The 26,555-nt window shown below is 53.1% G+C and overlaps 9 protein-coding genes across 9 annotated transcripts; 4 read left to right on the top strand and 5 right to left on the bottom strand.

Moving 5' to 3' along the window:
* Nucleotides 1–961: 961 nt before the first annotated feature.
* On the top strand, nt 962–3,753 carry J4E86_010564 (uncharacterized protein; the record flags this gene model as incomplete). The annotated part of the gene is made up of 5 exons (XM_051451062.1): nt 962–995; nt 1,068–1,087; nt 1,680–1,767; nt 1,872–2,254; nt 2,344–3,753. The coding sequence occupies 5 exons, from the start codon at nt 962–964 to the stop codon at nt 3,751–3,753; spliced, it is 1,935 nt and encodes a 644-aa protein (XP_051297725.1).
* Nucleotides 3,754–4,092: 339 nt separating this feature from the next.
* On the bottom strand, nt 4,093–5,712 carry J4E86_010565 (uncharacterized protein; the record flags this gene model as incomplete). The annotated part of the gene is made up of 1 exon (XM_051451063.1): nt 4,093–5,712. The coding sequence occupies one exon, from the start codon at nt 5,710–5,712 to the stop codon at nt 4,093–4,095; it is 1,620 nt and encodes a 539-aa protein (XP_051297726.1).
* Nucleotides 5,713–6,320: 608 nt separating this feature from the next.
* Nucleotides 6,321–6,969, bottom strand: ADI1 (1,2-dihydroxy-3-keto-5-methylthiopentene dioxygenase; the record flags this gene model as incomplete). The annotated part of the gene is made up of 3 exons (XM_051451064.1): nt 6,321–6,458; nt 6,518–6,889; nt 6,940–6,969. The coding sequence occupies 3 exons, from the start codon at nt 6,967–6,969 to the stop codon at nt 6,321–6,323; spliced, it is 540 nt and encodes a 179-aa protein (XP_051297727.1).
* A 671-nt stretch (nt 6,970–7,640) lies between these two features.
* J4E86_010567 (uncharacterized protein) lies at nt 7,641–8,314 on the bottom strand (the record flags this gene model as incomplete). The annotated part of the gene is made up of 2 exons (XM_051451065.1): nt 7,641–7,955; nt 8,003–8,314. 2 exons carry the CDS (start codon nt 8,312–8,314, stop codon nt 7,641–7,643), a joined length of 627 nt encoding a protein of 208 aa, XP_051297728.1.
* A 541-nt stretch (nt 8,315–8,855) lies between these two features.
* Nucleotides 8,856–10,159, top strand: VRG4 (GDP-mannose transporter into the lumen of the Golgi; the record flags this gene model as incomplete). The annotated part of the gene is made up of 4 exons (XM_051451066.1): nt 8,856–9,098; nt 9,147–9,234; nt 9,284–9,667; nt 9,720–10,159. The coding sequence occupies 4 exons, from the start codon at nt 8,856–8,858 to the stop codon at nt 10,157–10,159; spliced, it is 1,155 nt and encodes a 384-aa protein (XP_051297729.1).
* Nucleotides 10,160–12,069: 1,910 nt separating this feature from the next.
* HTZ1 (histone H2A.Z) lies at nt 12,070–12,659 on the bottom strand (the record flags this gene model as incomplete). Its single annotated transcript, XM_051451067.1, has 3 exons — nt 12,070–12,399; nt 12,500–12,582; nt 12,641–12,659. The coding sequence occupies 3 exons, from the start codon at nt 12,657–12,659 to the stop codon at nt 12,070–12,072; spliced, it is 432 nt and encodes a 143-aa protein (XP_051297730.1).
* A 1,495-nt stretch (nt 12,660–14,154) lies between these two features.
* J4E86_010570 (uncharacterized protein) lies at nt 14,155–19,898 on the top strand (the record flags this gene model as incomplete). The annotated part of the gene is made up of 6 exons (XM_051451068.1): nt 14,155–14,248; nt 14,314–14,595; nt 14,649–16,496; nt 16,580–16,788; nt 17,518–19,721; nt 19,772–19,898. The coding sequence occupies 6 exons, from the start codon at nt 14,155–14,157 to the stop codon at nt 19,896–19,898; spliced, it is 4,764 nt and encodes a 1,587-aa protein (XP_051297731.1).
* A 521-nt stretch (nt 19,899–20,419) lies between these two features.
* J4E86_010571 (uncharacterized protein) lies at nt 20,420–24,358 on the top strand (the record flags this gene model as incomplete). Its single annotated transcript, XM_051451069.1, has 1 exon — nt 20,420–24,358. One exon carries the CDS (start codon nt 20,420–20,422, stop codon nt 24,356–24,358), a length of 3,939 nt encoding a protein of 1,312 aa, XP_051297732.1.
* An 801-nt stretch (nt 24,359–25,159) lies between these two features.
* On the bottom strand, nt 25,160–25,677 carry RPL33B (60S ribosomal protein L33B; the record flags this gene model as incomplete). Its single annotated transcript, XM_051451070.1, has 4 exons — nt 25,160–25,279; nt 25,344–25,417; nt 25,484–25,553; nt 25,609–25,677. 4 exons carry the CDS (start codon nt 25,675–25,677, stop codon nt 25,160–25,162), a joined length of 333 nt encoding a protein of 110 aa, XP_051297733.1.
* Between the last annotated feature and the right edge of the window lie 878 nt (nt 25,678–26,555).

Raw genomic sequence — 26,555 nt, forward strand, 5'->3', positions numbered from 1 at the left:
GGGTAGTGGTCGGACGCTGGACGCCTGGTTGCTGATGGGTTGGGGCTGGGGCGGTCACGTTTGTGGGATTAGTGGGGGATGCGACTGGATGTCGAGTGTAGTTGGGACTGAATGAGGGTAGGTGTTGTGACGGTAGTCGGTGCTGTTGTTGCTGTGTTCGGGGGGCCTGATGACAGTGCTGTGTACGGGTAAGGCAGATTCTGTGGCTGGTAGTGTGGTGAGGTGAGCATGATGAGTACTGTGGGTGGTATATAGGGTCGAGGGTTCCGTGGGAGGATGAGGGCATATCATCATCACGAACCAACTTTCGACATATCCACGCTATCTTCTCTAACAGAGAACCCATACGCATCTTCGTACTTCACTCATCTCAAACCCACATATCTTTGGATATCAACATCACCCAAGACCAAACTTGACAAAGTCATACGATCACATATTCACATCCCGCAATCTACAAACCTTCACACCAACAACGCAAACCAACACAAGCCAACACCCGCCAAAATGGGCTGTGGAATGTCCAAATCACCCTCCGAATACCCGCCCCCGATGCGGCAGACAAAGGTCTCGAAGCGCAACAAGCGGCATTACGGCGGTGGTAGCGACACGGGAGGCGCATACGCATACACAGCAGGATACGGAGGCGGCGGTGGCTTCTTTAGTGGAGGAGATGGTGGAGGTTGCAGCGGTGGAGATGGCGGCGGTGGTGGTGGTGGTGGTGGTGGAGGTTGCTAGGGGGTGTAGGGGATAGGGATTGGCGTTTTGGGTATACCATTTGAAGGTTTTAGGCGGGTGTATTGTTGGGTTTCGATGGCTTTAGAGGTGATCCCTATGAATCATGAACTTTTTTGGATATATCTTGGTGTGCAATTTACGCATGCGATGTTCAGAACTTTGATTTTGTTTTCGTGAATCGCCTGCATTCTCCGCGAATTTTGGACCGGATGCAAACCTGAGTATGGATGGAAGCCTAGAGCCAGCTGATCTTTGCGGTAAGTATGTTGAGCTTTCGGCCCTTAGTTGTTCGAACCTGCCTAATTCTGTGCGGCTGAAGTATGCTTTAGGACCTTGGAAGGATTGCCAAGTCAGCTGAGGCATTCGCATACGAATGCGACGTGCCTTAAAACACACAAGAGTTCTATCTTTCCCGACTTCTGTAAAATAGGTCGGTACTACTGCATCGATCAGGTGCTATCGCAGGCGACTCGATTCGTTAGCATCTTGGGTAAGTGACGATGACGTCAGACTGGTCTGAGCTCGTAGAGCGCATGGCAGACGCTTTTGCCCGAGGGGTAGAGGAATCTCGGGCTGCATCATCGCCGGCGCGTGCGGGTATGATCTCGGATCATCTCCAAGCTTCTCCTGATGAGCAATACCGCGTCGAATCCGACACAAACGACACAAAACAGCCTCCCATAAACGGAGGAGACCAGGAAACCCCATCATGCATCATATGCCACCATTTCGCCAACGGCGTGGAAACCAGCACGCCAACGGCAGACTTCCTTGTTTCTGCTGGCGAATGTCAGGGATGTTCAATCATCTTGCAGGCTCTTGATGCCGTCACCGATATTCGACGGCCGGAATTCACGACTATCGATATTAGGCGCAAAGAGGCGGTTGACCATTGGCACCTTTTTGACCCCCATAATGTGCTAAATGTGGCGTGCAAGCAGGAGGGTGAATCATATGGCGGTGGAGTGCTGTTTGGCCGGAAGTATGTGGACACGAGACCGAATGATTACCAGATCTACACTCCGGTTGGTAAGTCCTTTACAGCTAATCAGGCTTCTTTCTATCAGCCCAAGTCTTCTTCAAACGAATGTGGAATGAGGGAGTACTTGGAAATAATGCTAACAAGCTAACAGATGCTGGAGAAGACTCTGCTATTCCGTGGCTCGGTGTACGCAACAGTGAAAATGACAAGTACCGAGAGCTGTTAAGCAATCTCGAAGACCGTTTGAGTCAAGCGCGTAGCTGGTTCGAGCAATGCAAGGCTGATCATTCGTTGTGTGCATCAGAAAAGGGTGAATGGCCACGTCGTGTCCTCGATCTCGCGACTAATCCTATTCGCCTTGTGGATAGCGCATCGATTGCATCAGCCTCAGCACAACAGCAGGAAGGTTATGCTTGTCTCAGTTACGCATGGGGCACGACCGGCTCTCTCAAGACGCTGAAAAGTAATCTCGAGACCCATATGCAAGGCATTGATATTTCGACACTCCCTCGCACCCTCGCCGATGCCATCCACGTATGCAAGGCTTTTGGCTTGCGATACCTATGGGTAAAGCAACCAATACATGAACTGTATCTATCCCAGAAGCTGACCTCAGACAACAGATTGATGCGCTATGCATAGTACAAGATGATATACAAGACTGGACGGACCAAATTCCACGCATGAAGTTCATCTACCCAGGAGCCGAGCTGGTCATCTCGGCACAGAGTGCATCAAGCGTCCAGGAAGGATTTCTGTCCCTCAGCCCTGCCGCGAATGCACCCCTCAAACGTATTGAGGTACCCTTTCACATGCCAGACGGCACGTCTCGTACAGTTCAACTCTCCATTCGCGAGCGAGAGGAACAATACTGGAGCAACCCAGCACATCATTCGTCGCGCCCCAATATAGAAGATGTCGACATCGACGAAATTCTCACCCCCCTCGCTACCCGCGCATGGGTGTTCCAAGAGAGCTTTCTAGCGCGCAGAATACTATATGCTACACCATCTGAACTAGCCTGGCAGTGTAGCCAGCACGAGAGATGCGAGTGTCGGAAGGAGGCAAATGAAAACGCCGTTCGATATATCGGCGAAGACGACCATTTCTTCAACGTGCGTACTCTTGGTCAACTACTCCGTGTAGAAGACTCCCGCGCGACCGACCAACCTCATTTCAACCATTCGAAACTATGGGCCGAGATTGTAAAGCGGTACTCGGAAAAAAGACTGACCAAATGGACTGATCGCTTAGCCGCAATACAAGGCGTAGTGGGAGCGTTGCAGCAAGCCATGCCTGACAAGTTCCCGGAGGAAGATTACCTCTTCGGGCTCTGGAAATTACAGCTAGAAAAGTGGCTGTTGTGGCTCCGTCCCCATCGGAAGCAGCCTGGCGACTCAGAGGCAGTTGCTACACTGAGGAAGATGGCGCCATCTTGGTCCTGGGTGACGACTATTGGAAACATCATGTATTATCAGTTTATCTTTGATCCGGAAGTTGTAACTTACACACGAGTAGTGAACTGGGAGCACAAGGAGTCTGATAGCTCTGAGGAAGAGGTATTCGGAGCGGGCAAGTGTGAGTTGACGCTCCTTGGTTTTTGCCTTCCGGTTCGGTCACCGTTTTCGGGTCACGAGCATGAAGTGGATTTGCATTCGTATAACCCTTTCCTCATCCCCGAACGCTATAAATCATCTGATGCCATCGGCCCCGCAGTCATCGACATGATACCAGACGACCCGACGGACACAACCGTGTTGTCCCGCGTCACACATTTCGCGCCTATAGTAGGCATCCCGCAGATATTCGGCGACAATCCAAAGCTCCAATGCCAGGGCTTGTTCTTGGAAAGGGTGGCTGGCCCAGAAGACGAGGGAGGGCCGATTACTTGGGAGGTTGACGGTGTCACTCTCACGTCCGAGGGTACGTTCAAGAGAGTGGGATTTGGCTATGATGATTGCAGATATATGCATCTTGGCTGGGATGATATCGAGGACCAACAGAGTGAGCTTCGTGTGTTTAAGCTTATTTGACATAGAACAAGGCGTAGGCGGGCGGTGACACTGTGGTGTGGATGTAGTCAATGAAAACAGGAGATGTTTAAGTCTATAGTGTCATTTTCTGCACCCGAAATGCAAAGCTTCTCTAGTCCAACTGCGATCTCGTTGAATGAATCAACTGCTGCCTCGTATGACTATCAGACAGCTACAGCGTACAACGACATAACACTCTAGAAGCGACACAACGTTTCGTCGTGAACTTCCCCATTCCACTTGTAGCCTCAAGTTCGAATAAACCCCCGATATCCAGCAGCCTGTATCTTCTTACTCCTCGAACAGATCATCCAGTCTATCGTCTTCTCCTTCCTTAGCCTATACAACTTCTTTCGCAACGCTATTCTTCTTCGATTTCTTAATCAGTCGTGAAGAAGGCAAGACATGAGACGGTATATCATCCTCCATTTCACTCAACTTCCGCTTCTGAGCAGCGAGCTGTGCCAGTCCAATTGCCTCAATTTCAGCCCGGAATGCGGCTTCTTTTTCTTCAGATGTGGGTAATGGTTCGGGTTCGTCCTGGGCGTACCTTTCGCGTTCTTCTTGCTCTGCCTCCGCGATGCCTTTGAGGAGAGCGCGCTCTGGTTTGCTCATCTGTTGAGATTGAGATTTCGTGGTCGCGTTGCGCTTCGTGGCGATTTCTCCTTCACTGGGTTCATTCTCAGAGTCGGAGAAAATCGGGGCTGGGGGAAGTGTGGTCTTCTTCGTCACGCGGCGACGAGAGATGGTCTCGACATCTTCATCAGGATCGATGGCGACCGCGGACTTCTTCGACTTCGACGAGGGCTTAGTCACAGATGGGCTCTTCTTCGTCTCCGCCGCGCGTTCAAGTCGAACCTGCTGAGCAACACCAGTCACTCGGGCATCTCGTTCATCTACCGTGGTCGGTTTGAAACGGTCGACAGGCTCAGCGCGAATCCTAGCAATCTCGCTCAAACCCTTGCGCTTCCGGTTCCGAGCTACCTTCTCTTCTGCAATCTGCTTCGGTGTCTTACGCTTCTTTGTAGAAGGAGGTGAGGCTGAGACTGAAGCTGAAGATGCCTTGTTACGACCTACTGATACATCGTTGTTGACAGGCTTTGCCGCGCCGCTGCTTTGACGAGACTTCTGAGCTCGCAGCAGCGACTCCTCAGCCAGCTCTCTGCGCCGCTCGGCCGCAATGAGGCTCTCGCGAAGCGCTTCTTTCTCACCGACAAGCTTGCTCTCCTTGCCACGGTGGATCTGAGAGTACATGTTACATAGCTCTCGTGTCAAGCGCTGCTTCGCCGGAGGTCGTCGGCACGATATTCCGCGGTCGAAGTCTCGGCTCACTCGCTCGTTGTCTAGTCGAGTGAACTTCTTGATTATCCTCATCGCCAAGGCATCAGCCATCTTAGTAACATCTACGCCAGCGCAATGTTGATGCTCTGCCCAAGGTGAGGGGTCCTCGTATTTTTCAATGTTGAGAATCCATGAGCCTTTTCGGTTGTCGGGGTCGTCCATGTTCCAGTCTAGAAATAACTCCAAGTGTTGACACAATGGCACTGAAGAGTACTGGTCCCGTTTGGATTGCAGATGGTTGGTATCCTTGCCTGCGAATGGATGGCGCTCGAGGAGGGGGTCCTCCGGGTGGTACTGGTCGTTCTCTCGTGGGGCCTTCTGAGCACGACTCAACCCCATCATTCCAGACATACTGGCCTGCAACTGTGACCTTGAAGTATTCGCTCGTGCATCTGATCCTTCTGATTTCTTCTCTTCTGCAGTTTTTCTCCTCTTCCTATCTGCCGCGACCACATCGCGACAGGTCTTAGCCTGAGCCATGATATCTCTGAACGAGGTCTTGGAACGGGTCTCTCGAACGACAGTTTCTTCATCCTCAGACTCAGATTCGTGCACTAGCTCTTGAAGATTCTTCAAGCCTGTGATGTAGAGGTGTTGACCATTAGATGTTTTTGGCATTTTGACGAGATGATGAGTGTTGTAGCGGGTATGCATTTTGCGATGTGCCAGACAGTTGGCTTGGGCGATGTTGAAAAGCTGGATGGTGTACAGGTTAAGCTAGGTGGTGTACATGGCGCGGCTAAGAACGACTCGAGCTGCGGAGCGCACAACAATAAGAAGGTGAAGAGGCGTATAAGTGAACCTGTGCACAAACCGGGGGTCCGGCGCATTGAGACAATACCATTGTAGAGTCAAGTTGTATTGACGGGCCTGACTCGGTTTCACCTTCACTTTAGGAGGTCGCGCGTCGCTGTAACAATTGGTAGCAGTTGGTGAAACAATGCTATTGTCATCAATCGGAAAGCTGTCGTGATGGTTGGACAGAGACGCAGCGGCAGAACTGAAGTGAGAGAGAACTCGCGGGGTTCAATAGACTTGAGAGCGATTCAAATGCTCCCGACGGCGTAGCTGAACGAAATCGAGGTGAGAGAGACTATGGGGGCTCAATGGACTTGAGGTAAAAGTAAGCGCTCACCAGGGCGTGGTTGAACAAGGTTGAAAAGAATGTCTAGATATCATGTTGTCAATACTGGAGAATGAATATCAGGTTCGCAAGCAGCTAAAGTCTAAGCTGTAACTCCCTGCTTAGCCTTCAAGTACTCTGTCAAGTACTGCTTCCGGTACTGGTTCTCATCCGTCTCCTTCCCCCTGTTCAGCGGCGTCCACTTCGGGTCCTCCTTGAACAGTCGCATAGCCTTAATGTACTGAAAACGCATGTTAGCACTCTCTACTCCCGTAACTTCCATTTTCCCAATTCACTTACGTTCTGCTCATCAGTAGTGAACCGATGGTAAATGCCCGGCGGCAGAATAATCAAATCACCCTTCTCAAGCCAAATCCGCACCCAGTCATCGCCCTCGCTCCTCACATCGAAGTAGCCCGCGCCATCAAGGATGTACCGGATCTCCTCATCTTCGTGTAGGTGCTCGGAGAAGAATGACTTGACCTTTTCTTCGTAGATGTCGCCCATCTTCTCTGGGCTGACGATGATTTCATCCCGGTTCTTGTAGTTACGCGATGTAGCAATAGGTTCCACGCCCGAGACTTCTGGTACGCTGTGGTAGATGACACCGAGCTTTTCTAGGTAGTCTGGGTCGACTGAGCGGCCGGAGTCATGGGGTTGGCGTTGGTCGCCCTGTGGAGGTTAGGTCATGTGGATGTGGAGACTGTGAAGCAAACACTTACCGGGAGGTTATCGAACCAGTATGCCTTCATTTTGCAGTATGTAGTATCTTTTGGTTGTAGGTTTCGCGAGTAACGTATCACAGCGACGTGTTGTGGAGGTTGACTTTGCCGTTGGGTATGAAGGAAATAATTTGACATGCCCAAAAGCACGTGGCGAATGGCGTCATCGGGATTACCCAGCGGGGGTAAGCTAGTCAACCGCCTGAGCGCGACATTCACCACAACCGCCCAAAGCATGGAAACTGTGAGCTGCTGGCGATGAAGTCATGTTCGCAGTGCTATTTGTACATGTAGACTCGTCCTTCGGAATTGCCGCAGCTCTTGCGAAAAGAGAAGAGAGGCATAGTACAGCACGCCGTTTCGCAACAGATTAACAACATATCGCACCAGAAAGCGAACAAATGCTGAGTGCGCTCTTCGTCTGATTGATTGGAACAAGGAGGTCTCACGATGTTTTGGTTCTTGTGCTAGCTGAACATGCGCAATTTGTCTGAACGCAATCCTTCTCTTCCAAGTTGTTCGTTTGTATGTTGCATTCCAAGCAATTGACGACACGCCTGCTGCACTGCCAGATTATTGCAGCTTTGCAAGCATACCTACAATCTTCGTGCTTCCACGCGCCTCCCCGTCGTCTCAGCTCAATGCCTCTTCCAGGCATTCGGCGTCCCTTACACTTCAGCCGAGCTGACATGTGGAGATTATCAGTCCCAGTCCAGATCCTCGTCTTCTTGCTGCTGAGCCCTGGCGTTCTGCAGTCTCCGCCTCTCATCCTCTTCGTTGACCTTGTTTCTCGCAAGAACGTTTGCACGAATCAAACGCGCCTCCAGATCGCGAGTGGTGAAGCTCTGCTCAGTGTGACCGAGTCCCTCAAAGCCAATAATGCGGTCAGCTCCGATACCATCGATGAAAGCAATGACGCAGGGCAGAACTTGGACCCCTAGGCGTGTGACTAGGAAAGGGCAGTTCTCCACATTGATCTTGAGGAAGCGGGCCTCGTAGTGAGACAATGCGAGCGACTGCATCGTTGTTAGACAATGCCTTTTGTAGCAGTGTTCGTTCTTACCTCGAGATATGTGTCCATAATACGACACCGGTTGAAGTCGGGCTTGAAAAAGTGAACAACACACAATTGCGTGCTTGTGGTGATATCCATCAACGCCTTCTCATCCTTAATCTCCGTGTATCTGCCATGCTCGTTCTCTTTCAGCCGCCGTGCCTTGTCATACTCGTGATGTAATTGCTGGAGTCGTTGCTCGCGGAAAGCATCTAATTCCTCGTCGTCTTCCAGAGACGCAATAAGCGCATCCTCGTCTGAATCGTCGTCGCGCGCAGCACGATCAACGAGGGAGGCGACTTTGGGATCCAAGGCGGACATTTTTCTGGTTTTGTCTGGGGTCGCTTGTCGAAGGATCAGGGGAAAGAGTACAGGACTCGATAAGGAAAGTCACGTGGCGATAGGCTGCCGGAACGAACAACGCGCGTTTACATACGCTGCTCGGTAGCGTGCGTGAATTGGCCTGACCGTCTAGAGCTTACGCTACGCGCTGCAGTGAGGGCTAGCAGTGAAAAATAGAACACAGCTCGTAAAGGCGGCAGGGTGGTGCTGACAGGAAGTTGCTCGTATTCAAAGGCGGCCTAGCGGCGAGTGAAATTACCACTACCAACAGCAGAGCAACTCCAGGCCAGGGGAGAGGCAGCGCTGAGACCCACCCACTTCGCGTCCCTGCGCATCTCTCTTGCGACGCCCGTCTCCTTCCTTCTGGTCCCACACTCCTGTCTTTTCTTCTTCACTCGACCGCCCCTCCTTCCACGTCGCACACCCGCCGCCACACACCTGTCCTCTCCCCGGACATTCCCGTCGCTGCCGCAAACCACAACCCTCCACACGCGAGCGTATAGACCCCCTCTCCACCACCATGTCCGACGACAAGAAGAGCGACGACTACAGGGTCGATATGCCCTCCGGCAAGGAGTTCCGCGCGGCGTCGCCCCCTACTCGATCAGCGGGCTCAAGCCGCGCGGGAGGTGTAGCCATCACAGAGAACCCAATTGCTGCGGTTCTGGCATACTGTGGATCTTCTATTATGATGACCGTAACGAACAAATACGTCCTTTCTGGCGTCGATTTCAACCTCAACTTTTTCCTACTCTGCGTACAGGTATGACGATTCCCCCAAGCAGCAGACCGCCCTTCTAACGCATCGCAGTCTGTCGTCTGTGTAGCAGCCATTTCGATATGTAAAGCCCTTGGTATCATCAACTACCGCGACTTCAACAGCGACGAGGCAAAGAAGTGTAGGTCCAATCTACCATCGACAATACGGGAAGATGCTAACATCGCCAGGGTTCCCCATCTCCGTCCTCCTCATCGGCATGATCTACACCAGTACCTGGGCGCTCAAGTACCTCTCGATTCCCGTCTACACCATTTTCAAGAACCTGACCATCATCCTGATCGCATACGGAGAAGTGCTCTGGTTCGGCGGTGCAGTTACACCAATGGCGCTCTTCTCCTTCGGACTGATGGTCCTCAGTTCCGTCATTGCGGCCTGGGCAGACATTCAGCACGCTTTGTCGAGCATGGGTCACGCTGCAGAGAAGACCACTGAGGCCATGTCGACTCTGCACGCCGGATACCTCTGGATGATGTTCAACTGCTTTTGCTCGGCAACCTACGTTCTGTGCATGCGCAAGCGCATCAAGCTCACCAACTTCAAGGACTTTGACAGTAAGTTTATCCAACACCGAAACCAAATGGAGCAATTGCTAATTTCGAGCAGCCATGTACTACAACAACCTCCTCACAATCCCGATCCTGCTCGTCGCCTCCATCCTCGTCGAAGACTGGTCCTCCGCCAACGTCGCAAAGAACTTCCCCGTCGAACAGCGCAACACCGTCATCATGGTCATGATCATCTCCGGTCTTTCCACAGTCTTCATCTCCTACACATCCGCGTGGGCCGTCCGTGTCACCTCTTCGACAACCTACTCCATGGTCGGTGCTCTGAACAAGCTCCCCATCGCGCTCAGCGGTCTCGTATTCTTCGATGCGCCCGTCACCTTCGGCAGCTGCTCCGCCATCTTCGTCGGTTTCGTCAGTGGTCTCGTCTACGCCCTCGCCAAAGTCCGCCAAAACAGCAAGCCCAAGACCGTCCTTCCTACAACCAACATCCCGCTCAGCGCTAGCAGCCGCAGCATGCAGGATAGCCTGAAGTCATAGGAGCATGGTCGCAGCCCAAATTTTCAACGACAACAACGGGCATGAAGGCAAATGACTCTCGTTCCTGTGTTTCTCAAGGCATTGTCGCATTGTATTGTATACGAACGAATGTCCCTTTTTTTCACTTCGCCTTTGGGTCCCTAGGGAGGTTCTCTTTCTCAAGGTCAACTTTTTTGTACCTCTCATGCCTTGGAGCATCTTACCCATACTATTCAGAGTCTTAGAACGAGTTTGGCGTTTTCGGATCGAAGCAGTGCGGATCCTGCGGTCCGGCTGGGGTGGTGGAGTATGTGGAGCGAATGGATGTACTAGCATTTTGTTCAACTACCTTTTATATTTTCGAGTTGCCCTTAATCATTTCTTGTTGTTCTCTCTACACCCAAGGTCATTTCAACCGGAAACAAAGTCTTGTTGTTACACATCTCGTACCCTCTGTCTACCACCACCCCCAATCTCGATCTTGACTTCCACCTCCCCCCTCTCATTCAACACAAACCTTCCTTGCTCCATAATTTGACTAACACGAGCGCACCCGGGTTCCAGCCACGCGCCCCTCATCTTGACATACACCATAGTCCCGTCACTCCAATTCGACTCCGACAAAAGCTGCTCAACAACATCGCGAATCCGCATATCTCCTGCAACATTCACCCTTAGGGTTTCATTGCCATCCCTACTTCTCATCTGCACACGCAGACGCGTAAGCATGGCTGGTAAGATGAGTATCTCGTCTTTACCCAATTTCTGCGCCGCCCTAGGCGTGACTCTGGCGTGGAAGGGGCGGAATAATGAGGTTGTGTTTGTTGAGGGGGGTGGAGAGGAGGGAGGAGGTGGAGGTTGGCTATGGTTTCTCTGGCGGCGAAACTGAGGTGGAATGTTTGCGTGGGGGTCGTCGGATGGCATCATGTAGTATGGGCGTATTTCGTCTGGGGTGTCATGTTCGGAGGGGCTGGGGGAGATATCGGAGTAGTGTGAGGGGCGTCTGGAAAAACGGCCTTGTCGGGGCTGAGGGGAGTGGTACTGTGGTTGGGGATGTTGACGCGGCGTATGGCGGTGCTGGCGAGGTGCGTCGTATGTATGTTGAGGGTGGTAAGCAGTCTGGTTTGGGGCTGTATAGCTTGGGTAGACGTATGTAGAGGGCATGGGGGTGCGGCGAGAGTAGTCGCGGCTGAAGGGCGATCCAAACATGTTGACGATGGGTAGTTGTGGAGTGATGGTAATGATAGATTGTGGTAGTTTGGAGATGAAGAAAGATTGAATGTTTGATGGGATAAATGTTATGCTGACATTGGTATACCCTGTGGTTGCCTTGCAAGCATACAGCTTCCTTCGCGTCATGTGTGGTTTGAGAGACGGGAGTATACATTCGTGTGACCAAACTCGGAATCGAGATACTCGTGATTGTCGCGCAAGCCGAATCCGCAAACACCACAGCGCGTGTCTGAGCATCAATTCAACACACATACACACGTGCTATGCGCGTTTGAGCATTGCGCTTCGCTTCTGTTGAACAAGAGGACGTAGCTATGCGATATGCGCGAACGCGTCTTGGGTGCAAATCGTGTACCGTTCGATCGGAGAATGCGATGGGCTTTTCTTGTCGCTCACTGGCATCAATTGAGTGTTGCTACATACCGCAAAGGACAAATGAAATCCATGACCTCAACACCGATCCTCTCGCGCCTGACTAAAGAGAGTTAACACCGTATCCTAACATCCTGTACTTCAGCAGAAAGATGAGCTGTTCCCGTCAAGAGGACGGCAGAATGTGTAGTAAAGCCAAACAAAGAGCGTGCTTATCCATACATGTGACAGACGTTTGACCGCTTGTTAGGCCATAGTTGGCTTGCGAAATGGTCCGTCTTGCCACGATGATGGCGCGTGCGCGTACTGCCCAGAGAACCAGCCACCTATACCTCGCCAGCCTTTGCGGCACCGCCCTTCTTCTTTTGCTCCACCTTGAGTAGCAATGCGCGGTTGATGTGCGGCAAAACACCTCCGAAAGCAATGGTAGCGCGGATGAGTGTGTCGAGTTCCTCGTCACCTCTAATGGCGAGCTGGAGATGGCGTGGCGTGATGCGCTTGACCTTCAAGTCCTTGGCAGCGTTGCCTGCGAGTTCGAGAACTTCGGCGGTCAGGTATTCGAGAACGGCGGTCAGGTAGATGCTGGCTTTGGCGCCGATGCGCGTCTTCTGTCGCGTGAGGTTTCGGAGATGGCGCTTTATGCGACCGCAAGGGAACTGTGGTGAAGATGGCACGTTAGCGCGTGGTTTCTTTGTGCTGCACGCGAAGCATTGCGCGGGGTGCAATGGTGATGACGCGTATTGGGCAGCTACTCACTTGAAGGCCGGCTTTGGCGGAGTGCGACTTGGGAGTCTTGACTTGCGCATCGCCCTTTCCTCCTGTCTTGCCACCTGTCTTTCCTGCGCATCCTGTTAGCTCTCGAGGCCTTTCGGAGCGCGACGCAAAGTCAGCGCGTACCTTTACCACCGCCAGCCATCTCGGGTGATTTATTTGGGCTAAATGTCGGTGTCGATGGAATCAATAAAGATGCGCGACCGTGATGCCGGGGGTTCGAAGCGGATTCGAGGTGGTGGTGTTTGGCGAGAGGTGGGGTGAATGTGGTCAGGTCTTGCTGGGAAGAGGTTCTACTGTTGTGACAAGGTTACGTTCTTGTACCAATCGGGAAGGCTCCACTTGGCATGTACAAGGTAAGGCACCAGTCCAGTCGCCAACCATGCGACGGCGTGCATGAAGATCGTCGGTAATACTGTGAGATACTAGTTACTCTGATCTAATGTTATTGTTGCATTTTCGATGCCTCGTGGAATGCTGGACGGTAAGGTGGTGGGGGCGGGTGCACCAGACGTAGCTTGTTGTTGCCACCCAACGAGGGTGCCGAGGAATAGTTGCCGAAGATGATGTTTGAGTGACTGATGCGTGAACCTAAGAGTGAGACATGATGGAAATTGAACATATTACCGTTCTTGGCCGCCTAGTCACGGTCGTCCGCTTAGGCAAAGCGGCGGCTTTTCGACTACAAGATCTGGAAGTGACAGTACATAGGATCATTTCAGACGCGAAGGACTGCCCAGAAGACGTTGAACCTGTAATAACCGTCAGTAAAATGTCGGAGAGCCTGAAGTGTGATGAAGAAGCACGGCGCCATGCGGGGCGGCAGTGATCGATTACGGCTCTGAGATGACCATCCAATGGCCTGACCAGAGTGTACACGATTCGCTTGAATGTTTGAAAAGGATAATCTATCAGACGACACTGGCTCGGTCGACTGGCAGCAAGTGGTTTTGCCGACAGGATAGGGAGGCAGTGACGTAGCGAGAGTGAAGACGGAAAAGATGACGGTTGAGAAGACAAGACGGAGGAATTACTTACAGTGAAGGTATCATAGGCCAGATCACTACCCAGTGGCTGCCCGTCAGTACTGATGGTGAGTTTGATGGGAATATGAGCTCATCGCTTGTACGTATGGCTTCCAAGGTTGGAAGCGATATGAAATTCTAGCCCACCTCCAGGCGAAGGCTGTAATTCTGAGTCCAATCCCAAGATACTGTGGTCGGTACGGGTAAGCTTGAGATAGTTTCAGGTGTGCACCGCAAAAGTGGTGGGAGTAGCAAAGTGATGAACAGTTGCTCACTGCTCCCGCATCCAGTCGTGATGGCCCGTGCGTCAAGGTCCCGCCCTAGCGCTACGTCTGCATGGCTCCCTCCCCTGTGCGACAACATGTGTAGACGCTGCCGCAGCCGTGACGAGATCAGCTACTGCGCGTGCGCATAATCCCCACTGCCCGTCTTTTTACAGCCTCAATCACTATCCGCGTCTCTGCCTGTGTCCGGTGCCCCAGGGTCCGAGCTCTGGAGCCAGATTCCGACACGTCGACCGCGCTGTTGCCGACCCCCGACGCCGCATGCCAACCCGCACTGCACGCTCTCTACGCACCCACGATCGCCGCGACGACGCTCTAGCATACCTCTGTCATGGCCTGGCAGTCGCCCTCGGCCATGAACGGCGGCGGTGCCAACGGAGGGGGTGACGGCAATGCGCCCGCCGGCACAGAGTACACATTGCAGGGTATGCGCTTCCCCTGGACATGCCGTGGAGCTGGCGGGGAGACTGGCAGGCTGACCCCCTCACAGGTGTTATGCGATTTCTACAGCTCGAATGGCACAACCACGAGCGTGCACGGAATGCCTGGGACATCGAGCGCGCCGAGATGAAGGCCAAGATTGCAAAACAGGAGGGCGAGGTGCGGAGTGCGAAGAAGCTCAACGACCAGCTGAACAAGCACATTCGCATGCTGGAGCAGGCCCTCACCAACGAGAGAAAGAAGAAGAGCGAGGCAGCAGGAGGTGACGCCGAGGCCACAACAGACGACAAGGACCCCAAGGGCAAGAAGAGTGGCAGGAACTCGACGAAGCGTGCGTATACTTTATGCCAGATCACATTTCGAACGCTTACTAACCTGGCGAAGCTCAAAATAAGAAACACAACTCCTTCCTCGACGTTGACTCAGAGTTCCTCGACCGTGCAGAGGCCGATCGCGAGAATCTACGAGAAAAGTCGAAGCTCTACCTCACGAAATGCGTCGAAGAGATAACATATCTTCTTACACCACCCCCGCAAGCCCCGCAACAACAGCAGAACATGCAGCCCCTCGCAAACGGTAACGGCTACATGAACCATGGCGAGGCTTCCATGGAGGATATCTACCTCCAACAACATCGCCAGAGGCTGCAGTCGCAACTTCCAACCATGCCAGGCACATCGATGCCTACCCACCAGCCTCCCAACGTACCAGTCCCGTCCGAACTACAGAGCTTGGCCAACCAGCATCAAATCCACCACGCACCGCAGATGGCACGAGAGCCTTCACAGCAACAACCACTTCCGTCCAACGCTGCCATGGCTCAAGAGCTTCTCGCTGGACACCAACGCCAGGTTCAGAACCAGCAGCACTTTTCCTCAGTGCCCGAAGAGCAGGTTGAAAAGGTCACTCATGCTTTCGACAACGAAGGCCGTCAAATACCGATACGTGGAGATGACGCCTCGGATGCAAGCCAGGCTGCCAATCAAGACAAGGATACAGATGATTGGATCTTCGACCCGGCATCGGAGACAGCTCAGGATGGCCCACCGAGGCGGCCAGACACTGAGGAGTTTCCATCAGCGGATAGTATCCCAGCAAAATCACCACCACGACCAGTCAAGAGGGCCAGCAAAGACCATGTTAGGCGATTGAGCAACGACCAGAAAGCACAGCAAGCCGTAGCTCAGTCAGCAGCAAAGAATGACCCGCAAAGTTTCAAAGTTCGATTCGCACTCCGCGGTCACCTTGATGTCGTGCGGTCAGTCATTTTCACCGGGGGCGGCAGCCCTAGTGAACCCGAGATCTGTACCGCAGGAGACGATGGCATGATCAAGAGATGGATGATTCCCGCCAGTTACGCAAACCAGCACAGCATGAACAATGATCTCGACATCCAGCCGTTCTGGTCACATCGAGGACATGAAGGCACTGTGACATCATTGGCAGCCTGCCCCGCTTCTGCTCATTTCGCTACGGGCGGAAGAGTCTCTGGCGATGGCTGGATATTCTCTGGTGGTCAAGACGCTACGATCCGCGTATGGGAACGAGGCCGAGTCGATCCCAAGGCCACCCTGGAAGGGCACACAGATGCTGTCTGGACTGTATGCGTTCTTCCGACCAACTGTGCTAATCTCTTCGGCGCGGACAGTAGCAAGTATGGAGGACCAGACCGCGTCATACTTGCTTCTGGGTCTGCTGATGGCACTATCAAAATTTGGGCTGTAAGTGCACCGCCTCAGCTGGTCTCACCGCAGACGGGATCTCGACGTGGTGTTGGTGGTAGCCGAAGACATTCCGTCACATCTGGCTCGCATCACCCATCCTCACCGCAGCCCAGCATTGCTACTACGACACCATTCCATCACACGTTGATACATACTATCGAGCGCGACACGCATCCTTCACCTACTTGTATCAGCCCGCTGTCACCCACTGGAGAGAACTTTGTTGTCTCATTCTCCGACGCATCTATATTGGTGTACGACACGAGGACCGGTGAGGAATTGATTGGCATGGCTAGCAATGAGTCATATGACGGCACTCCAGCGACTGGTATTACATCAGTCGTGACAAGTTCCCAATACCTTGAAGGCTCGTCACAAGAGGCGGGTCGCGGTGGTCCTGACGAGGAAGGTATACACGGCCCGACAGGATCTGCCAATGGCGGTCTCGAAGGTGTTGTAATCAGTGGGCACGAAGACCATCTCATCCGGTTCTTCGATGCCAACTCAGGTACGTTTTGCAATATCAAGAAATACATCCTCGCTAATCAAGAACAGGACAATGTACATACAGCATGCTTGCACACCCTGCAGCTATTTCTTCGTTGTCGCTCAGCAAAGACGGCCGGGAAGCCGTCTCCGCTGGCCACGACGCTTCCATTCGTTTTTGGTCCCTTGACAAGCGCATCTGCACACAGGAGATCACCGCGCATCGTATCATGCGTGGCGAAGGTGTGTGCAGCGTAGTTTGGAGTCAGGACGGTCGCCTTGTCGTCTCAGCAGGTGGCGACGGCATAGTGAAGGTATTTGCAAGGTAGTATCCTGCAGAGCCACCAACTACGACTTCTCCTCGCATTTCTGAGCCTCCGTTTCGCATGAACTATTGGCATTTTTAGCTGGACATACCCCTGGATTTTGATCGAAACGGGAAAGGGAAAGCATGATTGATGGGTATTCTGATGGTGGGATGGTAATTTTTCGTTACTTCTCAACGCGCCTTTGGTAGACAGGCATTCGCTGGCGCCGTGTGTTATGTTGACTCCGCTGCCTTGTATTATACAATTGGGATGATCGAGCTCAGCGGGAGATACGCAAGAGCCAGCAAGTCAGTAATCGACTTTCTCTAATATCTGGCAGCGTGATTATGTGCGTTTTGCCTGAACAAATGACCTGAGTTCAATACCTACCTAGGTAGGTATACATTGGCATGCAGCCGTGACGTATTGATGTCCTGGCCGCGGGGGATCTGTGCACAGAGGGCCCCCGTATTCTGGGCAGGCGCGAACATGGATGCCTAAGCTGAGTTCTGAGCTGAAGCACGCTTCTTTCGACCCCCACCATTTGCGATCGCTTGGAATGCTGCGTCTTCTCTTTCGCGCGCGTTGATTGTTTACCCTGGTGTCATTAGACACGCGTGGACATGTCTGGTATAATCGGTGCTGTATGTTCCTGCCATTTCTAAGCGCGTCAACAGGCTCCGGGAAACTTCCCAGGTTTATGGTACCAAGCTAATGCACCTACTACCCCCATAGCTCGTCGCGCTGCCCCAGAGCATCCAGTCTGCAAAAGAACTTTACGACTTGCGCCTCAAGTACAAAGATGCCTCGGTCCTCATTACCGCGATATACTCCGAGTCCATGGTCATTGCGGCGTCTCTGTCGCAAGTCCAAAGCCTCCTCCAACATGACGCGCTACGGGAGAAGCCCCAGCTGCTCGAGACCTTCGATCGTGCGCTTACGGGGTGTCGAGTTGTATACGGGTGCCTAGAAGAGGAGGTACGGGACTTGAGAGTGAAGGCGGAGAACGACAACCTGAAGTTCAAAGACAAAGCGAAGTTTGTGTTCAAGGAAGAGACCTTCAAAGAGCTGCTCACCCAGATCCGTGGCCAGCAGTCAGCGCTCAGTTTGCTGATACAAGGATTGCAGATGGAGTCAATTGCGGATATCAAGAAGCTGGTTGAGGATAACAGTGTGACACTCGATCAGGTTGTAAAGCGGTCGAGGACTCTACGGCAGTCGCACCCGAGACTGAAGGTACCGGAGTCGTTGTTTGATCAGAAGAGTCTGAACGACAGCGAGGCCGATGTAGAGTCCATCGCGAAAGCTACGGAGTTCACGTTCGATGATGAGGTCGTCAACTCGAAAGCGTATCGTAGGGCTATGGCAATGGCCATGTCTACTTCACGCCACGAGATCGATGCGTCTGAGGAAACAGGAACTGGGGTACCAGAAGACAGTTCGATCGCTCTCGAGACGACGCCTCCCAGTGTACTGAAGTCGGAAACAGAGAGAGGACCATCCCCTCAGGCCACAACGACAAATGAACACGCAGATTTGTTCGATACCCTTGAGCGCGACATACTCTCCTTTATGCCGCAAACCTCATCCACGACACTTTGCTTGACTCCCAACCACACAGGGCCTAAGAGCCCCTCTTCGCTACCGAATGATCCTTATGGCTCATTGACTCCGGCGCCACTGCGATCGTTTAGTGGAGACAGCGGAACGGGAGTTCCAGAAGCTGCGCCTCCGTTGCCTCCTCGCCGCCCAAGTGAGCAGCATGTCGCAACGCCCCAGATGCGCTCAGTATCTTCTGATGATAGCATTTTTTCCTCCATCGCACCATCGATTTTATCAAAAGCGTCCACGGGATCGTCTTACACCGTGTACGAAACTCCACCGTTAAGCCCCAATTCGACCGGCATACCTTCGCGAAAGCCCCTGCCCTTCATGCATAAGCCATCTTACAACGCTCAATGTAACACCACGCGTGGTATGGACGAAGTTGCAGCAGCTGGGGCATCGTTGCCCTTGTACAATGTCGAAATGCACAGTATCTGGATGTCGCTGGCCGAAGCCGAGAGGAAGTTTATTGATCGCATAATGAGACTGAAACGAATGTTCTACGATAATATCATAAAACAATGGCCAGTCCTTGAGAAGCATATGGATGCTATCGTTATCGGCGAGCAACTTGCGACATTTCATCAGCAGTATCTGCTCCAGGCGATGGACCGTGATCTCGCTGGCAGTACTAACGCCCTCTGCAATCCATACATGATTGATATTTGGGTAGATAAGAGTCAACAACTGTATCGAGAATACTGTCGCAAGATGCCGCATGCGGCTTCCTCACTACGAACGACACAGAACTTGGACCCGAAATTCACACCTTTCGTCAACACACTTGGTCTGAGTATCGCTTATTTTGGCAAGAGCTGGCAAGATTATTTGGAGCTTCCTCAGGTACAGATGCAGAGTTATATCGACAGTCTGCAGAGGCTTGTCAGCATCGCGGACTCCCTCAATGACCCGACAGCAAACCAGGAGGCTATGCGTTTACGACGTGCTCTACAGGCCGTGACTTGGCTGAAAACATCCATCTCAACCTTACTAGATGAAGCTCAGGCTCGTGAAGATGTACAGAATCTCCAGAGGCGTATCCGCACAGATGCACTAACGTTTGCACAACTACGCCTGCATGAGCCGGCCCGTCGCGTTATTCACCAAGGCGGTATGGCAATGAAGTTCAAGAGCCAGGGACCTTGGGTTCCAGTACACGCCATGTTGCTCGACAACTACTTCATATGGGGTAAAGCTAAGAAGAGCAAAGGGGATGAGGTTCTGGTAACGGACCCACCTATCGCGGTCGCCGACATGGATCTGTCCCTTCCCACAGACGCATACCAGTTTCAGAAGGCTACCATGCTCGACCAGATAGCAAGGGGCTCAGTCGTGTAAGTCTTTCATCTACACATGATGTGTCGCTGAGCTAATTGGTCATCAGATATGTCATCACAATCAACAACAAAGCCCAACCAGGTAAGCCCAGTCTGCTAGGTCTGTACGGCTTCCCGGAGAGAAGAGACTGGCTCGATCATTTCACTGCTGCTGGGACTAAGTTCCAGAGGTGAATTACGTCGTTGTTCTGGGCTCTCAGATACCTGGTCATGGCTCAGGGCCGTTCGCGGCCATTAAGGGGATAGACCCGATGATCGATCCGCTGTCGGTAAGGGTCACTGTCGCCGGTGCACGTACAGAGTGGTATAGGATAACAAGTCCGACCTACGCCTGCCTGTTGATCAGCAGGCTTCCCCGAGGGTTCAGTTGTCGTGTCAACGCCGCTCATTAGGGCAATATCCCGCGGACGCTCGCCGTGAGTCACTGTCTCTGGTGCATGCACAGAGGGGTGTAGTCGAACAAGTCCGACACAGGCGTCATTTGGTGATCAGAAGACTCCCCCGAGGGCAAGACCGTTCGTGCTGACCCCGCACACTGGGGCAATACTGAACGGACTCTCGACGAGCTACAGCACTCAGTTCTGGCACTTCACTACACCATACACAACGACCACTGTGCCTTATAAGCCGTGCTCCAACCGTCCCCCGCCACACACACCTGGCGCCCTTTCTGACTATATACATCAATTGCAAACATGTCGGATATGCAAGAAGACGAGCCTATTGACGCGCGCCATCCTCCTATCCCGGACGGGCTCTCTCCAGATAGCGTCGTCGGAATCATCACAGTTCACGACCCCAAAGCTTTCCACGCAAACCACAACACAGCCTATAGGAAGTCGCGTTTGAGGTCTCCACGAGCCGGCGGCGAGTGGTCCTTAGACGGCTGCCATGTCTTTCTTCATCTCGTCCAAGGTCAACCCTGCTACACCATAGGCCTGTCCAACCTCGAGAGCCCGCAGCCTCCGGCTTGCGATGTGTACCTCCCTGACGATGGGGCCAGCCTGCTTCTGTTCGGAATCGTACCAGTTTGGAAGAACGGCAGCTGGCGATTGCAGTCCGCTTCTGAGACTATCACGGAGGTGAACGGTGCGCCCATTCAATTCAGCGACCCGCATGCACAAAACCATTTTCCACAAGCGATCTATCTGCGGCAGAACTTAGTCAACCACGTCTTCGTCAACGGCTTGCGAGTCGACATCTTCATGTTGAAGGCAGTACGAGAAATCTACCGGATGGACACATTCGTGCCGTCAGAGCTGCATCCCCACCTACAAGACGTCGCTCATCGCCCCGAAGCTTGGGCGCGAACTCGCTATCTGCCGCTCTCTGAACAAGTGTCCGCGAACACCTGCCGGGTTCTCGAACGCTTCACAGGCAAGATCGAGACAGCGAAATTCTTCCGCCATGTGGGAAATCGCCGCGAACTTCGGGATGCTGAGTTTCTCAAGTTCGGCAAGGCTAAAGTCGATGTATCTGTCGTTCGTTACTTGCAGTCGCTCGACATCAACCACATCCCCGCTGTCATTACCGAGACGCATGAGGGCTTTAAGTCATACGCGGCTCTCGAAGAGGACATCAAGAAGCAACATCCGCGCGTGCGCTTCACAATCGCTTTGAAGCTCTTGCGGCGACTGTTCTCAGCCCTCGCCTTCTTGCATTTCCACAAGATCGTTCACGGAAACGTCACCAAAGAGGGTGTCTTGCTTCGCCTAGGGGACTACAAGCCCGAAGCTGTGCTCTTAGTCGACTATACACGGGCAACGTCGTTTCCTGCTGGCATGCCTGAACCTCTGGAGAAGATGATCGAGGACGGTCGCGCCGCGATGGAGATTGTTGAGAGCTGCTGCGATATCTGGCAACTGCGGAAGGCACCACCGAAAGATGCCTTCGGCGAAGCCTTCATGGCGAAGAAGACCGAGGTTGCTCGCCGAGAATCCGCTCTCATGGAGCGCGTCGTCGCCGACTTCTTCGGACCGAAAGGCAAATCGCGAGAGTCTGAGAAGGGCAAGAAGATGCTCAACTTGGTGCAAAAGAAGCGAGATGACTGGCATTCTGCTCGAAACGCTCAGATCCACAATGCGACCCGCCGTGAGGTAGGGCTATGCCGCTCTGATATGATCAAAAAGATGGAGCATGAGTGGTCGCTCCTGCATCCATTTCCAAAGATCGGCGAAGAGCAGCATATGATATTGACTCTGGGGCATCCATACCTAGACGGCCTGGCTACGAAACTCTACCACAATCAATGGGACCTGCCGCCGCGGGATGTGTGCACCAAGATCCAACAACTTGCCGGCGAGGTGGAAGAACCCTGGCAGACCTTCGCAGTCAAGCGAACAGTGCCATTGGCACAGGTCGAGGGTGGCTTCGAAGAGCGTTGCTTCCTGCACTGGCTAGCGAGCTGTTGCGAAGCCTACCCAGAGTGGCGTCACGCGATTGTTGAGGAGTATGAGCGCCTCGTCGCACCCCAGCACGGAGTAATTGTGTTTGCAGATATCAAGAAGCTTCGCGGTGCTCTTGCGGGTCTAGGTACCATGCCGGAGGTCCTACACGCCACATTCACGCGTTTGACCAGTGAGATCAAGACCCAGCCTACTACAAACATCGAAGAGGTGCACAAGGTCTTGTATCACCTGCCCTCACGAATGTTCAATCTGACCCAACTACATCGCCTGGCAACTCCTGGCCGCCTTGTCGCCTGCATCAATGAGGGCGACACAGATTGTCATGACTGGGTAGAGGTACGCGGAGAGCCCAAGCTAGAGGGTCATTACATTACCCTGTCCTTGTTGTCGGACTTTGCAAAGCAACTAGGACTGATAGCCGAGGACTATCGTCAGACGCAAGACTTCCCTCCGTATGATCCAGCAGACTTCAGCCGGGTCATACAGCGCGTCGTCCTTGCTCACACTGGTCTTCTTCCCTGGGCATCTGTCACTCGCAAGGGCGCCCAGTTCAACTTCCATGCACCCGCGATTGCCCACGACTACGAGAGTGCTGGGGCGTTTCTATCTACTTATTTTGGCGGTATGAAGATGTTGCCCACGATGCCACATGGTAGTGAATTCTATGAGCGCCCTGGTCACTGGTCAAACTTCAAGACTGGAAGGGAAATCGATGAGGCAATGGAAGTGGACAAGCGGCCTATTCTGCCTGCGAAGGGTCAGTTGAAAAAGTCGGCATCGCAATCGGTGAAGTCGCTTCAGGTTTTGTCGCCGTATGTTGATCGTGCTCGCCTCTCTCAGACGCTGGAGATTCGCAAGCGTGCTCGTGCTAGGGCTCGACCTCTAGGTAAACGCGATGCAGACAATGAAGTATCGGGCACATCCATGCCGGCCGCGAAGCGTCCACATCTTCCTTCCAGTATTCACGACTCAAATCAGCACAGTACACCACCAGCGGAGGAGCCCCGACCTACTAGCTCGTTGATGGACAGTGATCTAGACAAAACGATTGCAAACCTGGAACGCCAATTTTCATCTCGTGAACCGCTCCCTCAAACCTCGCATGCACCAGACACGTCGTTCTTCACACGAAACAACGGAGTAAACACCAACGTCCTTGTCAGTCCACCTACTATCTCAGCTATTGAACAGGGAACGTTCACTGTCGTATCCGACGACGAAGTCAACCTCGACGACGACTACAAGCAAGCAGAGGAGTGGCTGAAGCACATGGAGGAAGACGATGCGCCTCGAGATTCCGGTATCTTCGGTCTCAATTTCCACCACACCTTCCGCGAGCAGGGTGATGGACTGGGTGCTGAAGGAGACGAGTCAGATGATGAAGATGGTGGTGGAGCGACGCCGGTTGCTAGTGACAAGGCGAAACAGATCGACTTGCCGGCACTCAAGCTCAAAGACAACAGCGCGTTTGCAGCCGGCTTCAACGCGATGACGCCAATGCGAGGTATGAGTAATGCACAGGCAGTGTCGCAGTCCTTTCCCGTGTTCCAACCGGCGCCCAAACAGAGCAGTCCTCCTTTCGCTCGACCAGCTTTCCTGGCTACCCTCCGTGCCGAGTCTGGAGCTCATCGTCGCAACGATATCTCCATTTCGGATCTCGCCAACGTGAGTTTCAGGGTTGATCCTGCGCGCTCAGATCCTCCGCCACCGGCAATGGGTGTGATGGGTTCTGAGCAATCGCCGCCGCCGTCAGCCCAGCCACAGCGTGTTGATGATTTGTTTGGATCTGACGTTTCTGGTCCGAACTGGAGGATGACGGGAGAGTGCAAGGACAGTGAGGAAGAAGAGGAAGAAGATGGAGAAGTGAGAGACTTCCAACCAGGAGAGCGGCTTAGTCAGGGTGGTTCACCAGCCATGCAACCGGGAGAGCCTCTTAGTCAGAATGAGCCGCCAGCCACGGAACTAGGAGTTCACGTTAATCAAGACGAAGATCTGCCAGCCACGCAACCAGGACGAGATAACTCCGGTCAGTACGACGCTCTACAAGACGCACAGCCAGGAGAGTCGGCCGTTCTGCATGGACTGCCAGACACCCAACCAGGAGGTCAGTCCAGCAGCGTAGCACAGCATCCCGATCAGGGCGATGATCCATGGAGCCAGCCACCAGTAGGATGGGATGGTCGGAGTCCCTACTCGTCGTTCTATCCACCACCATGGAAACGATAGATTAACAACCCGGGCAGCAGAAGGAGGACATGGGTACATAAGTTCACGGCAGGAGGACAGCGATTACATGTAGGATATAGAGGTCATAGTTAGCATCATGTGTTCGAGTGGCAACTCGCTACATGTCAATTGGCCTTACGAAGTTATGAAGGAATGGTGGTAGATACCCAGGGTGTAGTGCAATACGATGAAACCCAAGCCTTCTTCTTATGCTATCGTGACGTGTCGCGTGCTCATGACATGCCAGAATAGGTGGTGTTCGAGAGCTCGATCCTGTAGACCCTGACTAGTCAGGTATCGATAGGCCTTATGCGGTTTTGTATCATTTGTCATCGTCTGTAGTCATGCGACCAAGGTTGTCGTTGACGAATGGTATAGCGATCGCGCGATGGGTGGGTAGTGCTTGTAGCAGCGTTACGGAAGATAGCCTACACAGTTAGCAGCACATGGTTGTACGTTCCGAGCTGTCGCAACAACCCCATCTCCACGACATCACGCCAATGCACCCAATGACTTTGAACATGTATCATTGATCTTGTCAGGAATCTTGATTGAAAAGTGCCATTGTTATGGACTTTCAGGACATCAACATTCACACCGTCGCACCCAGCCCGAACAAGTTGCCGTTGTGTATGGGAAAGACTGTGCATGTGTGTCTCCCCAAAGATAACTGAATTGTTCTCGAATCTGCTTCCGTGCCCGGTATAATATTGCGCCTGAGGTGATCCATCAACTACCATTGCCTTATTTTTCGACCGCTTTCATTCCCGTTCTCGCCAAAAAATGGGGTGTCGGAGAAGCTTATATCGAAGAAGGGTACAGCATGACGCGGACGGAGGCACCGAAGGACTTGGGAGGCAGGTTGTTCTTGAACTTGGCGCGGACGACGCCGGAGTTGCCGTGGGGGCGGGTGACCTTGCCCTGTTGTTTGGGTTAGCTTTTTTGTCTTGGGTGGATTTCTGGACGGTGGGATGGGAATTCGTACCCAGATGACACGGATCTTGGAGCCTTGGATCGCCCGTTGTGCGCGGTAGACGTAGGCTACCCTCTTGCCAGCGTCTGTCGTCGGTACGTTAGCTATCAAAATTCGAGCGTCGGGGGGACACGCGGAGCGCGGAGACGTACACCACTGAGCTGCCTTGACATCGTCGACGCCCTCGAGCTTGAGCAGAGAGGTTCCGGGGTTGGTGTTCCTCTGCGGTTCATCGTCAGAAGGGGAGCGTCAATACGCGAATTCGGTGCGCACAAACCTTGCCGCGCTGGTAGCTGATGTGCTTGCCCTTGACGTAAAGGCGGTGGGACTTGTTGTCGGCAGACATGGCGAATTTTTTGGGCGGCCTCGGGGGGGTGAAGGGGACGTCTGGGTCGGGGTTGATGCTGTCGTTAGTACAGAGAAGTCGTCGTTGCCAAAGAGAAAGACGAATTGCTTCATGTCCAGTGGGGCGTTCTCGCTTACTAGCGCCACACCAGCCACAGTTTGTGTGGCGTAACGCTGCCGTTGCCTCGCCGCAGGCAGTCGCGAAGAACACCAAACTACAATCTTGGAATGTAGGTTTTGGGATTAATGAGTCTTCTGAAAGTATCAATTGGGTGTCTTAGATGCACATTGAGATATTGATAGCAAAGACACTGCGGTGCACGCAGGTCCGAGTATGGATGTGTCTGCACTTCCGCACTCGCATCACCATTCCTTGACAATAGAAGCAGTCAGACGACTGGCAATACCTTTGGAACAGACGCGCTCGAATTCACGTTTTCAGTATGTAGGGTCATTGATGAAGGCACAACTCCTCCCGACGTTCCGCGGCAACGCTTATGCTCGTCCCAGCCCCCTCTTGCTCGTTCGGGCTTTCTCTTGCAGCGGATGTGTAAGCATGGCGGTTCACTATCAGTCTAGCAATCCGCCTGGGCATGTTCCATCGTCTGACTGACCAGCCTTCGCGTGTCGCACGTCGCCCTGAGGACCATGCGTCATCGGTCCGGCCAGGCCAGGTGTGGTTCACTCATCATGTCACGGCCTGGGAGAACCCAAATAGCCAACGGCAAAATTCTCACGTCGCCATTATGTCTCCCGCGCTCACACGTCACGTACAGTCCATTGTTGGGAAGCCAGCACGCCAACATGGCTGCAAGTCTTCAATTGCGACGGGCCCCACCAGGGAGCTAGCTTACCAGTGCTGGCCGCTCGGTATACTCA

Source organism: Alternaria arbusti (assembly GCF_024043155.1).
Source record: "Alternaria arbusti strain BMP 1465 chromosome Unknown scaffold_23, whole genome shotgun sequence".
Lineage (NCBI taxonomy): Eukaryota > Fungi > Ascomycota > Dothideomycetes > Pleosporales > Pleosporaceae > Alternaria > Alternaria arbusti.